The following is a 20641-nucleotide window of genomic DNA, read 5'->3' as shown; positions in this document are numbered from 1 at the left end:
GTTGGTCACCTGTTGTGACGTCAATTCGCTTGTCGCCCGTCAGCCGAGAGCATAAAGAAGCCATTAGAGAACAACGCGTTCGCCTTGCTAATTTTAATTTTAATTTTGATCATGTCGCTTGCTTTTGTCATCTTGTGTTAAATATCAAAAAGAAGGTTTCAAAAATGACCGAAGCCGACTTTTTAAAAGCTCAATCTGAAAATTTAACTTTAATGAATATGTTTATGGCGACATCTTACATTCTAAACACCGAAGCCGATTTTTTAAAAGCTCAATCTAAAAATTTAACTTTAGTGAATATGTTTATGGCGACATCTTACATTCAAAACACCGAAAGTTTTTCTTTTGCTGAGGTTCGCGGTGTTAAACCTAAAAGTTTTGTTCATAGATATTTAGCTACAGATTTGAAATCAATGTAATATTGCAATCAGCTTAAAGTTTTCTAGTTTTTAAAATCCAAATGGTATATGAAATAAAATGTAAATTATTCAACAGAAAAAATAAAAAAGATGTTTTTACTCTTGCAAATACTGATTTAAAAAAAAAAGCTCATACCTTAGATTACCTTAAGTTTAGAAGAAGAATTAAAGAAATTTTATCAATTTCATGCCTTCGTAATTAACAAAGAAGAGTCCAAAAAAAAAGAGAGAGTTGCAGAAGGACTACAATTAAAAGAAAATGAAATCTTATATAGTTTATTTTATCAAAGTCGCAAATTTTTCCCAGTGGAATGTGCATATCGTAAGATACCGACCTAAGCCAAGTTCTTTTGCAATTTTTGTAAAGTATAGCGATTTAGTGTTCACTTTATTTAGCCTTTTGTTCATTTTGATCAAATAATGTTATGTATTAATTAAGTATATTTAAAAATAATAATTTTCTTCGCTTTCAAATTTTTGAAAAAACACATAGTTCGATTTCCATTTTGGAACCAGTTTTCGGAAAATATTGCGACTTGAAATAAAAAGTAATTAAATAAAACGCGCCAGGTGTGTATAAATTATTTTATTTCGCTAAATACATTTCACAGTTTAGACCCTCGAGAAGATGCGCTTGCCTTGTGCTTTGCCGTTACTCACTACCTGCAAATTGTAAATCGTTAGTTTAATCATAGACTGTATAAGTAAAATAAAAGTTGCCTACCACTTCCAATCCCGACGCAGTTGCGGAAAAGATCCTTTTAAACAAGCCCTGCTCGCCTACAGTTTCCACGGTCAAGACGTTACCTTTTAATGTAGCGGTTGTCTGAATATACAAAAATTATTAGTACATGCATCTAGTAAATGCATCTAAAATATTGCTTTGCAGGATAACCTTTGGATGGAATATTTGCAAAATGACGTTACAGAATAAAATTTATGGGAAACTTTTCAAACGATTTAATGAAAGAAAACCAGTCGATTGAGACGCAGAACAAGCATATTTGCTTATAATTCTGTGAAATGTAACAACAAGAACTAAAAAATGCAAATTAAAGATATAAATAAATAATTTGAAACTATTTTTTATCTAAACTAATTGTTTTGTCATGCAATCAGCTTGTTTTTAGTCTTACAGTGTAAGTTTTTGCGGTTTTCAGCACAGTTTCACTAGAATCCACAATACAGGAGGTTTTCTAGTAATTACCACATAATCAGTAACTAGTGGTTTAATTTTACTATAATACTAAAAATGTTCGTAAGAACATATTATCGATTAAACTTATTGTAGAAAATATATACTTCCACTGCAAAGCATTCGCCAAGATTTAAATTTTGTATCCTTATCTGTGCATGCAACAATTATAATTGTCCTTGTTGACTTTATATAGTCATAATTAATTCTTACGCAATCAAACTGTCAGATAGTAGCCGATTTATGAAGTACCTTGCCTTTCTTGCCGTCAGGAAACGTTTCTTCAACCGTTTGAGTAATATCGTACTTCTTTTCGCGTTCAGGGCTTTTGGCAATAATGACGCCATCGCCAACGGTTATTTCTAATTCTTTATAGGCAGCAGCCTTCAAAGCGTCGGCTAAAATAACGCAACCGAATGTATCGTCGAAAGTGTAATCTAGAACCGATGTTACTCACGGGGAAGGCTTGCAAAAAACTCATCCATTCCTTCGTCTTTCACGAAGGTATATTTGCCCTGTAGACTCATGCTGTTTTGGTTTTTTGCGAATACGGTAAAATTTTATTGCCCTGTGATTCCGTTTCGTCTATTTATACCTCGATTCGAATACTTGGCGTTATCTTTGAAACGTTTGTACAGCGATATGTGCATGTATCGAAACACATGAATAAGCAATTACCGTAAGAGATTAATTTGTTTGCTTTGGATATTGAGTAACGATTTTTTAATTTCAGTAGATTCCTCGTTATCTATTTAAATAATTTGCCCCATAGAGACAATTTGAAGCCGGTACAATGTCCTACGTTGAAATGGAGTTTGACATGGCGTTTATGAAAAGTTCGGAGTTTGTATACTGACGAAGTGATCATGACTTTTTCGTTATCGGCAGATAAGATAGAACCGTTTTAAAATCAACAACATATAGGTACATTAACAAAATGATTAGAAAATGTATTTTTGCTTTTCTGTTTCGGGAATTCATTGATGAATATAAATTCATTATTAAAATAAATTTATTGCCTAATCGAATTAACATTAGCATTAGATAGTTCTGAATGACTTAGATAACAAAAAAATTATCCCTTATTTTTTCTGCAGATCTTGATAAAGCTAGCCGAAGGCTAACACACTTACTTCTATAGCAGTATCTACCTATTTCCATATTTTAACTTTTATTTGTTCGCTAAGTTTAGAAAAAAGGAACAAACCCCCAATAAAACGAGAGAATAACTTCTCAAACAAATTATTTCGGTGTATAAATAATATCGATTTTAAATTTGGGAAAAACATAGGGAAATAGATAGTTATAGAAATATTATTTTAAGAGAAAAAGAAATCCAATTGCCAAACGAAAGCACATATTTGAGACTTCTCTAGAATACCGCAGATTCTGTTCCACCAATGCAGCTCTGTATATTATTTAAACATGAGAAACACATACAACAAGTAAAGAAAATATAAAAGTAGTTAAAATAAATAAAAAAAGTGAAGAAAAGGACTGGGGTTAATACGTATAATATAATTAAAAAATTAACAAAATAGGGAAACAAAATATTAGAAGGATAATAAGCACAAAGGAATAAAATAGTATTTTTTATTTATTGTATTAGAGACCCATTATAATAGGATAAGTTCTTTATTATGAGCTTGAACTGTTAAGATACTTCGATATTGGTGTTGTGCACAATACGCAAGAAAAGGTAAGCAGCGTGCTCGAATTTCAGTATTTTGTAATAAAAGCGCATACTATGTAGTGCAAACAACTTCAACTCCCCTTTGAGTTATATCTCTTTCAATATTTGATTTTTTGCAATTAGCACCCTTTATACAAGATTATTAACATATTACTGACAAATTTTGTTTAGAATCATACCAGTAGTGATGGGGATTGTTTTCTTTGTCATATAAGCTACTACGAATAACAGATAACTGAGATTGTTTTATAATATTGCCAATTTGCTCTGAATGCAGAGTTTGTATATCTTTTTGGGATGATATATTGTTGTGCTTATTATATCTATGCCTATTGATTCGGTTGTCGTTAAAATGTAAAATAAATAAATAAAATTTTGGTTACAGGTACTTATTGTGTAAATCACTGCATAATTGAAGACTTTTTTTGCTATTAATTAGCATCTAATTCTTTAAATGAGTTTTCAAGAAGTTAGATTATTATAAATTTGATTTTATAAAAATATTTAAATAAAATATTGTTTGATCACCAAATAATAATGTGTAAATAATTTTGTGTAAATAAAGTAACAATAACAACCTTTTGCAGTTGCAGTTTTGCAGTTTAGATGGAGTTCACCCAAAAATTGTCACCGTTGTCACGTGAAGATAAACAAAAATGACGTCAGTGGGTATAGGACATGTTCTACATAGGTAGGGAGTCTCACAAAACGCTTCCCTAATTTATAGATTAAATGGAATATTAAGGAATAACGATAGTTTGATTAATATAGGTAGTTAATAGAGCTCCAAAAGATGTTTATTTATTATTTTGGTTTAAGATATCTAAATTCTATTGGGTAATAACGATTACTGCGGACAAAATTTAAGCTCAAAATTTACAATATTTTGCCTTCACAGTTTTATGTGAAATAGTTCCCTGAGATAATCATCACCTATGAAAATAATTTATTAGAACAAGTATTAATTGTTAAATCCTTTGATAATTTCAAAGTCCGTATCTTTTTACTTTAAACAAGGGTACGTTTTATTATGGAATAGTTGCGGTAAACGGCATTTGACTCACGAGTTTATTTGACACGAGCGGAGCGAGTGTTTAATGAACGAGTGTCTTAAAAAGTTTACCGAACGTGTTGCATAACATACTTTTTCTACGACCGTTAGTTTTTGAATACATTTTCACAAAACAACACAATAGTATATTATGCAACAAGTGCGGTAACCGTCATTTGACTCACGAGTTTATTTGACACGAGCGGAGCGAGTTTTTAATAAACGAGTGAGTTAAAAAGTTTACCGAACGTGTTGCATATTATACTTTTTCTACGAGCGTTAGTTTTTGGTTACATTTTCGCAAAACAACGAATACATTACTGACATGACCGTCAGAATTGACAAACGTCAAAATTCAAAGCGTGGGAAATATCTGCGAAAACATCCGATTGCTGCCAAATTCGTGCGGTAAAATCCCGGAAATATCCGAAGTGACTCGGATTCCCGCACGCTAGATCGGTGGGTAATTAGATATTTTACAGACGGGAGTAGAAAAATATATTCACTGACATGACCGTCAGAGTTGACAAACGTCAACATTCAAAGCGTGGGAAATATTTCCGAAAACATCCGATTGTACCTAAATCCCGGAAATGTTCGAAGAGGTTCGGATTCTTGGGAAACGTAACTGACGTGACAAAGTGACGCTTCCCGCACGCTAGATCGATGTGTAATTAGATATTTTACAGACGGGAGTAGAAAAAATTGTTAATAATATATTATGCCACAACTGTGGTAAACGGCACTTTCCGCACACTAGATCTGTGTATAATTAGGTATTTTATGGATGGCAGAATATAATATTTTGCATTAATTTATTAAAATTAAAATTTGGTATTTTATTTATTCATATTAAAATTTTGTTCGTTTCAGAATAAAATGATATAATTAAAAAAAAAGATTCCTTATAACGCCGTATCTTCTGACGGAGGCGTTTGCGGACACATATTTATTAACCAAATAAACATTATTTTTAAATATGCTTATCTCCGAACTGCCGCGTTTGTCGTTTAGCGGACTATGTTATATTTGCGATACGATTTCAGATAATATTCTTTAGTTGTCATCTTTTGGAATCGTTCAATGGGTTATGTATGGAATTCTACAGGGAGTTTCAAAATTCAATACGAAATTAAGTGGTGGTCTTGGTTTCCAAAGGCAGGATGCGGAAATTTAATAATTTAAAACCCTTTTAGCTGTTTGTGATAAAATTTTGCAAGTTTATTTGTCGCCACATAAGACTATTATTTGTTTAATTTAAATAAAAGTATACATAAATTGATACATATAGGTTAAATCGTTACACCCCGTTGACATTTTGAAGATTTCATAATTTTAAAAGAACGATTTTTTAAATTTTTCCTTTTTTTGACTGTAAAAAACTGTTAAAACCCTGCCCTGCAAGTTCTTAGCCATTCTTTAGAAATCGTTTTTTTTTTTATTAAATATTTAAAAACTTTAAAAATGGGCGTGCATATTTTGCTGTCATAAGAGACTTAATATCTCAAAATTAGCCAAAAGATTTTTGAGAAATTAATAAACAATCAATTTTTTCTATAAATTTTGACATCCTGTATCTTGAAAAGAAGCAAGTTTTGATGCTTTTTAACATTCCATTTTTAATATTCAATTTATCTTAGCAATTAGCGGAGCCGAAAATGTCGAAAAATACTACAAAACACCGAACCGAAAGCAGGCTTTAATACAAATTCACAACGATTTACGACGATACGCGATTTTTAATATTCCCGGCATGCGGCCATTAGAAAATTAAATTTTTCTCCTTCGAAGAACGGAAGATGGCCCGATAGAAACGAAACACGCATTGTGTCCATTTACAAACCCCGCACAGGTTTCCTTCTCCCCCGGTACCGTCGCCGCGTATCGAAAAGAGACGGCGTTACGTTCGAGGCGTCGCGACGCACGGCAGCATCCCCATTCGCGGATTTCTCTCGGCGCCCGTCGTCAGTCCAAAGTGGGCATTGGAATTGTGCAGTTTATATAGTTTTCGTAACACCTAACCTCCCCATTCCGATTGCCCCAACCTGGTCACGCGATCTCCCTTGAAAAAAGTGCGAGTATATATATCTAATAGGGTATATATATATATATATATTTAAATAGATAATACCGTTTGTATTTTTTTCGAGCAATTTCCTTGACCAGCAGGCAATTTATTTTTTTTCGCGTAGCGAAAAAAAGTAATTATCATTATTATTCGTCCCAGAATATTTAAATACCATCATCAGGCCGGGTTTATTTTCGTCCGACATCCCGAGACAGTCGAACCGCAGCCGCAACGCTACTGGGTGCATCTTGGTGCAAAGTGCACGTGGGTGAGTCATTTTTGTCTTATCTCCGAACTGCTTGTTTGCTAAACCTGCCGCATTTGTCGTTTAGCGGACTATAATTATATTTGTGATACGGTTTCAGGCAGTACTCTTTAGTTGTTATATTTTGGAATCGTTCAATCGGTTATGTATGGAATTCTAGAGGGAGTTTCAAAAGTTAAAAAAAATTGAAGTGGTTTTTCATATTTTTCATATGTTTATTTGTCGTCATAAAAGACTATTATTTATTTAATTAAAATAAAAGTATTAGTATAGGTTAAATCATTGTACCCCGTTGACATTTTCAAGATGTAATAACTTTTAAAGGATTTTTTTTATCTTTTCTTTTTTTGTCTATAAAAAATCTTTAAAACCTAGCCGTTCCGAAGAAATCGTTTTTTTTATTAATTATTTAAAAACTTTAAAAATAATTTTCGTAAATATGGGCGTGCATATTTTGCCGTCATAAGAGACTTTATATCTCAAAAATAGCCATAGACTAGCGAACAATCAATTTTTCCTATAAATCTTGACATCTTGTATCTTGAAAAGAAGCAAGTTTCGATACATATTTAAATGAAACTGGTTGGCTGAAAATGGTTTATTTTTGGCTAATAAACTGTGACCTTACAATTTTTATATTAAATTATGCAACACAGTGTATACTGGGATAATTTGGGCAGGTCCTCCTCTGTTTTTGTTGCTCAAGAAAAAGAATATTAGATAACTAATCTAGATAAAATGACATTTTGAAGGAAATATTTCAAAAAATGTATTTTTAAGTCTGTTCATATATTATACTATTATTCATGTAATAAAAAATAGAAATCCTCTGGCACGAGAATTTGAAGCTCACGGTCACGATACAAGTTCAAATGGAAGTTTCAGTTTTATATGCTCCCAACTAGCATGCGTTTTTGGAAGAATGTGTCTCCAAAAATTTAATAAATCAATTGACCAGTTCCTATACATAAACTTAAATACAACTTTTAAAATAACGTTAAAGGAGTTTTGTAATACAAGGTGATTTAATTTTATTGTTCGGCAACTTTATTTCCAAATTGCGGTACCTAATTTTTAAAAAAATAAGTAGGGAAACATTTACTTTATCTCAACATATGTATATTAGCTTTTTGTATGATATTGTAGCTTATGTCTTTTTTGTTATGTATTTCTTGTCTAACATGCTTTTTTGCTTTGCTGTATTGTAATATATTAATAGGAAATTTCATGAAACAAACACTAAAATGTTATTAATAATAATAATATTATCAAGATTTTTCAAATTTTAATGAATTTGACGCCATTTTTGTGTTATAGATTGCTTAAAAGAAAAGAAAATACTATTAATTCATAATATACACTTTTCTGACTGTTCAAATTACATCTGGTTCATCGATTTGAAATTCTCAATTTTATTTTTTTAATCTGCAAAAACTGACATTCATAAACTGTAACATGGGCGTTATTTTTGGTTTAACGTGACAATTTTTTATGAATCGTATTTCTGGCGAAAACTATTATAAAGGGAGTTAAAAATACTAAGAGTTTGTTCATTTATTAATTTATTACCACTATTTAAGGCGACGATTTTAGTTTTCATTTGATTGAAGATGGTGGTAAAATTTTTAAAAATATGTATATTTTTAATTATATCTGTAATACAGCTATCGATATTTTGGTATACAAGTGGATATTTTTCTAAATCCGTCAATTGTGGTGGTCTGGAATCAGACCTGCAGATTTGTCAGACATTGACAGTACTTCACAGATTTATCTTTTCATTTTTGACAAATTTTAATTCATAAGGGGCTGTATAAATTTGGAAACACCCTATATAGGGAAAAGTTATACAAGGCCGAGAATTTTCATCAAAAGCACTAATAATTTTTTTTTAGATGATTAATTTAAACGAAATCATGGTGGTCGGCAGAATATATAAGTATGCGTAAAATGCAAACATTTTATCGAATTAAATAAAATAGTCGCCAATAAAACCGTCTGGATTTGTGGCCAGCTAAATGTCGCGTATTCGCTCCTGTCCGATTTATAACACTTCAGCGTAAAGTTCTATTTACAACCTTTCGCACGCCATAAATACCGAGGAGCATTTGCGCGAGTAGATTTAAATTGACGTCCATTATTGACAGGCTTTTGCCGTTTCTTTGATACGTTATGATCCAATTTGCATCGTCTCGACATAAAGATAGGATCGGATTTAGTTCTCGATATGCGACACGTCATTACTTTAGAAATGTAATATTTGTTTAAAACCACAGTGGACGATCCTTTCATGAAAGCTTGCCTCGTGCTTTTAAAATGTTTATCCTGTCATGTTTTATCAGCGGTATATCCTTCATTTACCCAAGTCTCGCCTAGTTAATAGATATTTTTGTTTTCAACAGAGTGTGTTATAGGATGATACAGGCTTAAAAATGGACATAAATGGCCAATAGTAGGAGTATTTCCTTAAATTTTCACTACCCTTAGAGAAATCTGTTAATCATGAACTATAAAAATGGGGTGAACCTAAACCAACTTTCGTACTAGCATGGTATTATCGATGCAGACTTTGAGGAGGTTCTGAATGAAGAAATGTCCGTCTTCAAACGGATCCCTTTGAAGTTTCCTAGAGAAAATTTATTCAGCTGTTTAGAAAAAACTTCTTGCTTAACAACTTGTGGAAGTGGCTGCTAATTGAGGCTTTTTTAATGAATGCAAAATCATATTTTTCTTCTATACATTTTTATTAAAATTGGTAAGAAACACTTGGTATCCTGGAACACCACGGATCACCATTGTCATTTCATTAATTAGGATAGGTTAAAGCCATACTTTTTTTGCAAGTAATAATAATAATATATGTTAATTTTTTGCACTTCGGATTTACGTTTATCTATTAGCAGTAAACCAAAAGTACAGCGCAAAAAAAGAACTGGGAAACAATTTTAAAAAAGATCAGAGCCCAGTCCCTAATTTTATGGCCTCTTATTTCTTAACATATTATGATACACAATGAATATATCAAGTCATTAACATGACTATATAAAAATTAAAAAAAAAAAACACAACTCTACAGTATCTTATTTAGAAATCTACTTCGGCTAATGATCTGTGACTAATAGATTGATTATAAAGAAAAATTTTATAATTTTTCTAAAAGATGTGGGCATCAGTTTCTTCACGTTACTGGGAACAGCATTATGCCATTTGTAGACACAGTAGGAAAACGATCTTTCAAACAATGCTTTAAGATGCGCGGGAGGAGTAATATGACCCCTGTATCGAACATTCAAAGTGCGGACATCAGTTCTATATTTTTTTTCTTCAGAGAGACATGAAGAGTAGGCATTTAAAATCATATTATGGTAAAAAATGATTGCATGGAACTGTCGACGTTGATAGCTAATTTGCCTCAAGGAGTTTATACGATATGCCATTACGTCGCCTGAAACTGTAGATCAATCGTAAACACGACGTTTGCACTCTCTGTATTCTGGTTACATCTTCTTGATCCAAACAAGGATCACAAATCGTATCTGTATGATTAAAATGAGAAAGTACCAGCGAATGCATTAATCTAATTTTAAGGGGACGACTGGGATAAATGTTTTTTAAACTCATATAGGCTTTTTGAATGCACTTATTTCCGTGGGATTTCAAACGCAAATCGCTATCAAAGTTTAGTCCCAAATTTCGCGCGCGTTCAGCCCAAATTAAATGTATTCGAAAGTGAGGTCTAATTACCTGTTTAGATTGACCAAAGAGCATAAGGTAAGGTTTGGTAGCATTTATTTCGAGTTGATGGGAGTCTAAAACTCTTCAACGCGCTTGATATCCGTGTCTATAATTTCGGTACACTAACTAGGCATAAAAGAGGCTGCAGGACTTGCAAAAATTAAATTGCAGCCAGCAGTATTAACAATAGAACTTCATGATTTTGTCGAAAGTTTTTGATCCAACAAAATAAGCGCAGTTGTTTTGCTCATACCACTCTCCCGAAGAATGTCTGTTATATTTAACAGTGCTGACGTGTAGCTGTACCCTTTTCGGAGTCCTGACTGCGAGGAGGAAAGTAACTGGTTAATATCTAAATGATCTTTAATTTGTTGGTTTATTATTTTTTCAGGAACTTTTGAAAACACGGGTAAGATGCTTCGTCCATTGTTGTGATACTCTTTGATTTTCGAAGTCTTTGGAAATACGTATTCGATAATGCAGCAATTGATTATATTCGTGATAAAGGAAAGTATTCTATCAAGGCACAGAAATATAATTTCCAAGTTCAGTTTATCCACACCCATCGCAAGAGATTTAATTTCTAGAATATGTCTCTTAACGTCATTTTTTGTTATTGTGGAAAAGTCTATTAAACTCTTTTTTTGTATTTTGATTGTAAAAATGTAATGAATTCGTATTACTTGATTATTTATTATTATTTAAAAGGTCATGAATATCAATTTTGTTATGTTTGTTTACAATGTTTAAGTCTCTCAGTTTGCTCCATAATTGTTCTGAGTCTGATTTATTTGCATTAATGGTCAGTTGATCATCAAAATTTTAGAATAATATATTATGCAGGTTGGAATAAAAGTGCCGACGCTCATTGGAGGTAAAGTTGATGAGAAATTTGGCAACATAGAACCCTTTCTCCTTGTTTCATTTCGATTTCTGGTGAATTCTTTCCTTTTTTCAAGCTACACACGAGACACACGGAAACTTTATTCTTACACCTAATAGTAGGTACTTTTATCTAATTTTTCAAAGAAACAGGCTACTGTAATACTTTTTACACAGCTTCTCGATTCCTCCTGCGTTGGTTTTTGCTGAGTCGAACTTGCTGTCGTTTCAACAATCATACAGTTGGCTTCTTCAGAACTTGACTGAAACTGGCTCGCATTTTACTCTGTACCTGCTTATATATTGTTTGAGGGGGGCGGAGCTAAATGATGACTGATTCCCATATTGGTGACAGATAGCGGTTAAGATTGTTAGGTTGTTTATAAAATATAAAAAGATATATATAAAATGTTGTGTCCGGTTTCGTGATGATGTTCGGCAACAGCGATGAGGCCGAAAGCAATCCTACACTTGCCACTGTGGTCCTTCCTTACATTCAAAACATCTCTGACCATATATCCAAAGTTCTAAAGAAGCATAACGTCAAAACCAGATTTACCACTTGTCCAAAAATCTCTCAACATCTTCGGTTCGTCAAAAATAAAATTCAATTTGAGATGCCAGGAGTTTACAGCATTCCATGCATATGCGGCAAATATTAGATTGGAGAAACCGGACGAAAAATATCAACTAGGCTCAAAGAACACGAAAGAGCCTTAAGACTAAGACAAATAAACTTGTCAGCTGTTGCCGAACACAATCACCAAACCAGACATAAAATTGTATTCCATAAAAATAAAATTCTTGCATGTAATCAATTCTTCTACCAACGAAAAAGCCGAGACTCTATAGAATCCTGTAAACAACCTAACAATCTTAACCGCGGTCTTTATCTGTCACCAATATGGTGATCAGTCATCCGAGACGGTGTTTATGCCGCTCATTTAGCTCCACCCCCTTCAAAAAATATATAAGCAGATACAGGGTAAAATGCGGGCCAGTTTCAGTCAAGCACTGAAGAAGCCAACATGATGATTGGCGAAACGTCAGTAAGTTCGACTCAGCAGAAACCGACGCAGGAGCAACATTTTTATCGAGTTTAAAACTTCCCCCACCACGACGAAAAATCTAGACCCAATAACTTTACATTACGTGATTTGCGTGATCGCTTAATAGCGTCGATTTTTTCCTAGCACGTTCCATTCCACAGACGTCGTATGTTCGCTTAACGTATCAGCAGCAGCGGTGAATGAGACGCGATTCCGCCAAAAGCGGGGGAGACTGACACGTTAATAGAAACAGTATAGTGAACCGGTCGTGAAGCGGCGCCTCTGTCGAGAAATACAAACCGCCATCGTTTCTATATAAATATCAAGCTGACATCTCCGGCACCGGGAGAACGGAGTACTGATAAGGTGGTCGCGAATGAATTTCAATAAAGTGGCGACATAATGGGCCTTTGTTGCTGTGCGATGCCGAACGTGTTGCTCCGACACACAATGTAACGCCAGTTTCGTATTTTACAAGACGCAAACGCTCGGGTGTGAAAGGGGTGGGGAAATTAAAATCGGTTTGCCGCTGATACAGTGTCTTTCAGAAATTCGCAACATACGAGAAAAATTTGTATTAAGACATTGTTACAAAGTAGAGTTTTGATGAAAAAACAAGAAACAGTGAGTGAAACTGCACTTGTTCTACTATTTACAAATCTATCGAACTTGCTGATGTTTAGCCAATCATCCTATTAGCTCTTCAGAGCTTAACTGAAACTGTTTCAGTTAATCATGCTGTTGGCTTAATTAAACAGGATGATTAGCGAAAAGTCGGCAAGTTCGATTCATAATCTAGAATCTAGAAGATTTGTAAATAGTATTACAGTAACCTGTGGAAGTTTCTTTGAAAAATTTAATTTGTATTGTCCGACGATATTGTCCTCAAAATTAGCTTTTTCACTACTAACTAAAATTTCATTCAACCTGTAGGTATCAATTATACACCTCAGTTTTTGGGTTGAACTGGAGCTCCTAGAAAGGTTTTTGAAGAATTTCGATGAAATTCGAGTCAAAATCAGCTTTTTTATCACTTACTAAACTTATGACACCTACCTGCAGGTATAAACCTTAATGCTCACTTTTTGGTTTAACGGTAGCTCCGAGCACGAATTTTGACGAAAAAGCAATGAAAAATCAATAAAAATCTCTTCATCGAAACCTCTCTTCAGAAGATTTCGATGAAATTCTAGTCAAAATCAGTTTTTTCACAAATTATTGAATGGAAATTTTCATCAAGCATTTTATTACGAAAGGTTGCATATTTTTCTACCCAAGACGAACCAAAGCGGTGGAAAGTTTAATTAAGAAGCAACTAACTAAGAGAAAAAGATAATGAACCACACCACACCTAAAATTAAGCTCCATGGAGGAAAGTAGAAAAGACTTTCAGTATCCGATTTCCAGATCCTGAATCAACAATAGTTTTCCTATATTTTTATGAACTTTTCTAGATGGTTTTGAAAGTACTCTCAACTCTTCCAATACACTGGTTGCATCCTGTATAGTTTTATTTTGGAATAACTGTGCTTGAATAAAGCGCTAGAATAGTTGGGGAAAACCATCCAACCAACTAACAGAACAAGGTTAATGACACATCTATAACAAAGACCCAGTCAGGAGAAAGGAACAGGCAGAGATTAAGACTTACAAAGAAAAGAGAAATAAGTTAAGGGCGAAGTAGTAATACGCTCGTTCAGGATTGTGATGCGAAACCGGTTCACAAAACTAAAAACGTATTTTATCGGCAAAACTAATCACAATCTCATCAGGGTTGAACTTAATATTGTATTTTTTTATTATTTGTATACACATAACGAATTTAAAGCTGCCATAAAGTGCTTAGGAGGAGCAAGGGAGAGACAGGTAAATAACTGCTTAACTGCAAATAACCTCAATTCTTTCCTAACACATTATTATAGCGCCACTTATCTTTTCGCTCCAACTCTCCCACATCTTCACCAAATTGCATTCGCCTTTATTGAATTAAATTTTCCAGGTGCACAATATGTCAACAATTAGAAATGCCTCTTTGTTTGAATGAAACAGGCTCCAAATATATGGCGTTAGTTTTTATGCAGTATTACTAATTTTTGACGCACTGATATAAATGACAATAACGATACGATAGTGGAAGCTAGAAAGTGTAAATTATCCATCACTTAGCTAAAAGCTCGCCGACGTGGCAACACCGGCTGTTTGATGTATTATGGATATGACCGTCGCCAAAAATTTCGAGAAAGAAGGATTGCCGATCGTTAATATCAATCTCCTTTTTGTGGCTGTGGTTTTTCCGCAGAAAACGAAAGCGGTTGGCCCTTGTTCTTTCATTTCCCCTGGAGATTTCGCATGTTAGATGGGATTACAGCACATGACGTAGTGACCTTGGCGATAAAAAATATTACGTGATTCTTGCCTTCCCCTCCGATCAAACATCCACATTTTCTTTTATAAATCGCTTTCAACATGAGAAAATAGAAAGCAATATCTAACATTCGTCTCCTTATATGACGTTATTGTTGTCAATAGTTTTCGAACGCCAAATCTTCAAGACATTAGGTTAGAAATTAGTGTTAGAGTCTTTGAGTTATCAGCGACCTTTCCCTAGTTGTTTTTTGCCACAGTATGCCAAATTGAGGCATTATTCACCATCGTTAACCTAATAATAAAGGGGTAGATACATACCTCATTGTATCGCGCGATACAACATCGACTTTCCCATTTAATTCAATTAATTAACATTTTCAAGGAACTCCAGCGAGCTGTAGGAGCAGTGAGAGCGTTTGTCCCGAAACTTTGATAATTAACTCTTCGGCCTAATAATTTAATGCAGTTTCTCACTTTGGAGGGTTATTCGACATTCTAAAAAAATAAAAAATAGAATAATGGAAAGAGGAAAGTTCCGAATAACGGACGTCGGGCCCGTTTCGTTTTTAATTGCTGCTGATTTTACATTTAAAATGGTCGTTTTGCTTTTACCAGCCGGGGAAAGAAAAATAGCAGAGCATCGAAATTACTTCGCCACGGGGTAAAACAGATTTTAATGAATTGAAATATCACGTTGATAGTGTTAAAAAGGAATTAAAGTTCTTTTTTTTTTCGATTCCCGGATCTGAATATTTTAACTGACGAAAATTATAGTTATATTGTATTTAAGAGCTTTAGACCACAAGAATCTTGCAGTTGTCGTTTAAATTAATCTACATAAAGCATTTGGCACAGTTCGCGTAGATATTCTTTTGTGAATTACATAATATGGGCATTAGGGGAAAATCGTGTAGGGCGTTGTAGCGAGACATTGCAAAGCTGTGATGGAGTACTAGAAGGTTTCGTCATTAGCCCTCTGCTTTATGTCATTTACGCCCTTCGTTTTCAATTTTCTAGCCTTATACATAACGGAAAAAGTAAATGAATTATAAAAGCTAATAAATAAGGATCTTAATAGATCAAGATAAGTTGCAGCGTACCCACTCCGATTTCTGAAGTACAGAAGAAGTTTTTGATTAATTTCACTTCAGTTTTTTGAGAAGAGAACCAGTTTGTTGCAATGTCTAGTTTTCTTTGACTTTGGCCAACCATGTCAGCTAAGCACCTCGTAAGTCATACATGAGCAGGTCATTAATAAATAGCAGAATCATAATTTCTCCAGCATTAAGCACTGATAGTCTCTGTTATGATCTAATCAGGTCGCACATGACCCTAGTAGTACACATGCCAAGATGTAGACCCTCAGCCACGTAAATAGTTGAAGTTAAGTGGACCATTTAACCATTTTTGGAACAATAAAAAAGCCAGTGTTTCTTGATCAATCCTCGGAGGGCATATGTATGTTTTGTAGTAGGGCTGAAGAATCGGCTTGGTAATTTAATAGTTTAACTGGAGCATTGTTACTTGAAAGATATATGTTTTCTAAGTCTACAAAATTGCAATCCTAAACCTTAGTAAATTACAATTCAGCGATTAATAATTCAGTATCGAATCCTCTTAGTGAAGAGAAGAAGCTGTCCAAGGACCAACTGCCATCTGCCTCTGCTCTCTGAAACTCTGAAAAGGATCCAGTCTGTTTAAAACAAATTCTTGAAAATATTGTAATTCAATATCTGAAATAGGCTTTACCCCCAAAATAGTAAAAACTTATATTTAATATCCGTTTCTTTGTGTTACGGGGGCTAAGAAATTATAAATTATAAATATTTTTGAAACGCCACTGTCTTTGTTTATTATTATATAAGATTTATATCCTCAAAACATAAACAAAATTAGTCATGGAGCAATATACGACTGAACAACGTGTAAAAATTGTGCAAGCCTATTATGAAAATGGTCGATAAGGAAAAAATGCATTTCGAGCTCTAAGTGAATTTTCCGGCGTGCAAAATCGACCTTCTGAGAGGACAATTTGGAATGTGGTACAGAAATGTGAGCAAACTGGATCTGTAACTAACCTCAAAGTCCCGCAACGTGCTCGTGCAGGTCGGTCAGATCAAAATATTGCCATTGTTCGCGAAAGTGTAGCCGAAGATCCAAACACATCGATTCGTCATCGATCGCAGCAAGTGGGCCTTACGTATTCAACCACACAGCGAATTTTAACAAAAGACTTGCATCTACACCCATATAAAGTCCAAATAACTCAGGAGTTGAAACCTCGAGATCATCAACAGCGCCGCGTGTTTGCAGAATGGATACGAGAACAAGGTGTTCATTTTTCAACGAAAATCATCTTTAGCGATGAGGCACATTGTCACGTTGTTGGCTTTGTAAACAAACACAATGCTCGTACTTGGGGATTAGAAAATCCATGCGAGATTGTTCAAAAAGCAATGCATCCTCAAAAAGTGACTGTTTGGTGTGGAGGAATCATGGGATCTTACTCCTCTAGATTTTTTTTTGGGGTATCTAAAAAGCAGAGTGTATAGAAATAAGCCAAACACTATTCCAGATCTGAAACAGGAGATTAGACGCGAAATAACCGGCATAGAACCTGAATTGGGCCAAAAAGTGATAGGAAATTTCAATAAACGAATTACGTCATGCCACATGAGTTGCGGGGGTCATTTGAATGACATCATGTTTCATACCTAATTGTAATTCGCCAATCTAAAATGGCAAATAAAAATGTTTGTATATTTTTATATTCTTACGAGATTTTTTATTATTTTAACCCTTATTGAATCACCCTTTATATGCCTATGGTCTTATGGTCTTTTTAGTATTGATTTAATGAATGATGACAAGAAAAACAAAGTAATAATATAACCTAAAAATGACAATTAAGATTTCAGGTCAAAACAATTAAGAAATTTTGCTGCAACTGTGATCATATAAGCATCATTTTAATTGAATCGTAATTTTAAAATCAAAAGAAGTAATTCTTGGCTGATATCAATGTCTCAATTGAAATAATATTTGGTTAGTTTTGGTTAGTTATAACCAGTTAGTTAGTTAGTTAGTTTTGGTTAGTTATAATACTTCTCTTTGATATTTCGCAATCGTGATAAAACAAACTATTAAACTAGTAATTTGTTAGTCAAATTGAATAATCCTTTTCTAGGAAGAAAGAAAACATTTGATATATAAATCATTAGGGAACAACAAAAAATAAAAAATTCCAGACAAAATAAAAATAAGTTTAGGCGCTAATGCCTTACTATAGCTCCGAGAGTCCGTTATCTTTCAGTTAGCTTCAGTTTGACCTAAGGGTTCCATCCGCAGATAAAGATCATACGAAAAACAAACAAATGACAGCCGTTTTCTATGGATGAGACGGGGTGAAGGTTAGGCTTGACAACGGGCGATACCTCAAAATGAGAAAATTACGAAAAGTCCGCCATCAAATTAATTTAATTAATTAGTTGCCGTCCCGAGTGCCGGCGCATATTTTAGCGAAACGGCAAGACCTGCTTTTAGAAATTACAGCCGACGTCATTATTGAAGGTAACATTTGTGAACACCCTCCCCCCACCGTCTTTTATGCTAGTTGATATTTCATTCTCCCCGGGAGAGTTGTTTTTTGCGTTATTGCATAAAAATTAATTAACCCTTCGCGTCCTGAAAAGGCAAAACATTTATTTTCATAAATTTATGCGAGATCGTCTCCCGCGAACAAAGGGATTTTTTACGGCATGGCACGCACTCGCAAGTGCAGAGAAGTTATACAGGGTGTTAATAGTGAGTGGCGCAAGGAATGACTAACTTAGTATTAATTAATTTATTATAAAGTGGTGGAGTGTCACCTGGCATCTATTGCTAAGGTAAGATTGCATCAAACTAAGACTGCTATTTGAAAAATTATAAGCGTCTAACTTGCGCAGAAGAATTCCATGATCGACACAGTCGAAGGCTTTAGTGAGATCACAAAATAATACAGTGTTATATTGCCAATTTTGGAAAGCATCTGTAATGTCTGAAACTAAACTGAGAATGTCTGAAACAGTGTTTTTATTTCTTCTAAAACCAAATTGATTATTATTAAAAATGCCATTAATATCAAAATATTGAACTAATTCTTTAGCTATACATTTCTCTACAATTTTTGAAACAATTGGAAGTAGAGATATAGGTCGACAATTTTAAACAACATCAGGATTACCTTTTTTGAATACTGGTGTTAAAATGTCTGGAAAAGTGTTGGCTTGAATACTTAAATTTATAAGTTTCATTCTTGATTGATTTTATTAACTGCGTGCTTATGCCAAATACGTCTCGACTACTTGTATTTTTGAGACTATTTATGACTTCCCTAACTTCATTAAGTTCAGCAAACGTAAAATGAGATAATTTAATTTTATACAAATATGAAATGGGACACATTGGACGCAGTTTCCTTACTTACAAGAGACTGAGCAATATTAGCAAAATAAGTATTGAATTCATCATCACTGTACGGATTGCTCTATTTTTACTGATAAAATCCCACATGGATTTAATGTTGTTTATTGATGAACGTATCAAATTATTATTGGCTTCGATCTTAGCTTTACTTATTGTAGCTCGATAAAGCTTTTTAGATTCTTTGTTTTGATATTTATGTGAGCTAATTAATATTATTAGAGTGATCAGAAGATACAAGATACATTTTCACTGGAAATGATCGAATATAATCAGATTCCAAGATATCCATAAAATTACTAAATTTATCGCTTACGCCTGAATGATTGATCGGCCTACATATTTTTTTGAATCGTTGCAAAGTGTCAGGTAATAGCTACAAAATTAGTTTAGCGATCTGACCCTTATGATCAGAGATCGCGAGATCTAATACACTGATAAGCTGAAAATTTAACTCAGCACTTATGGAAATGATATCTAAACACGTATCTCCTCTGATCGCCACATACACCGTACCACATACAAAGCTAGCTAAAAAATCAGTAAGTCGAAGTGTGTTTGTTTCGTTGGTGTTAAAATGCACATTCAAGTCTCCTGCTATTATGAGGTTCTTTCTGGTATCAAGAGAATCTTTGTCTATTGCTTCCAAACAGGCGTCAAACTGACCTAACGGCGACCTATATATAGTTAAAACGAACATATTGAAACCTTTCAAATACGCACAGCAAAATTCAAAACATTTTTCAATATTGTAGTTAACTTCAAAGTTCTTAGTAATTGCCTTCAGATCACTCTTAACAAAAAGAACTCTATCTCCACTGGTAACTGTCTGTCTTCCACTATAACCCTGCAGCGACATGCCCATTAATAGAGAATGAGGATATTTCAGCTTCACTTCGCCAATGTTCCTTGATGCATAAAATTTCAAAATGTTGGTTCAACAACGACCATGAAAGATTAGTTATTTTGATTTTGTTCTTGGTCTCGGATTTTAACAACAGTGTCAGTAGAATTCGTACGTTTTTTTGAATAATTTTGTATTAATTCTGAGGTGACATCATTCGGTACCCGTGTCACAAAAAGCAAGTTAAGTTTTCTTTCGTTTTTCCTAGAGTAAAGTGATCATGAGATATGTGGTTGTTGAATAATGGGTTTTTCCACATAGTTTCTTTATAGTATAGCTGTCGAATAGTTAAATACTTAAAAAGATGATTTAAGGGATACTGCCGGTCAAGTTGAAATATAACTAACTTTCAGGAACTTTCTGAATGAAGACGACAACATTATAAATTCAAATAAATCATCGTGCATATTAGTAAGTTTTCTGGTTTTGCGCAAAATCCTAAGTAACTTTCCTTAACATCTCCGTGCTTCGGAGTTTATTAATTTTATGTAGTTGGTGTTGGTAATTGAAACAAATGTATTATCTAACTCCTGTAAAACATTCAAATAG

General features: G+C 33.8%; 2 protein-coding genes across 4 annotated transcripts in view; one reads left to right on the top strand and one right to left on the bottom strand.

Annotated features, from left to right (window-relative positions):
• Nucleotides 1-986: 986 nt before the first annotated feature.
• On the bottom strand, nt 987-2232 carry LOC132701221 (uncharacterized). Its single transcript, XM_060668995.1, has 4 exons — nt 2072-2232; nt 1867-2012; nt 1144-1245; nt 987-1082 (listed from the first exon to the last, which is right to left on the bottom strand). Exons 1-4 carry the CDS (start codon nt 2139-2141, stop codon nt 1032-1034), a joined length of 369 nt encoding a protein of 122 aa, XP_060524978.1. The 5' UTR covers nt 2142-2232; the 3' UTR covers nt 987-1031.
• A 4094-nt stretch (nt 2233-6326) lies between these two features.
• LOC132700280 (poly(rC)-binding protein 3) overlaps nt 6327-20641 on the top strand; it is a 171179-nt gene continuing 156864 nt past the window's right edge. For 2 of the 3 annotated variants that reach the window (XM_060667447.1, XM_060667446.1), the window contains exons 1-2: nt 6327-6454; nt 6586-6694. The gene's annotated coding sequence lies outside the window, so the exon portion shown is untranslated. Of the gene's footprint in view, nt 6455-6492; nt 6695-20641 lie in introns of those variants that run through there. The other variant, XM_060667445.1, reaches the window with a different exon arrangement.

The sequence above is a fragment of the Cylas formicarius genome, unplaced genomic scaffold (assembly GCF_029955315.1).
Source record: "Cylas formicarius isolate icCylForm1 unplaced genomic scaffold, icCylForm1.1 PGA_scaffold_4__25_contigs__length_36172078, whole genome shotgun sequence".
Lineage (NCBI taxonomy): Eukaryota > Metazoa > Arthropoda > Insecta > Coleoptera > Brentidae > Cylas > Cylas formicarius.
This window is presented reverse-complemented; position numbering and strand designations above follow the sequence as displayed.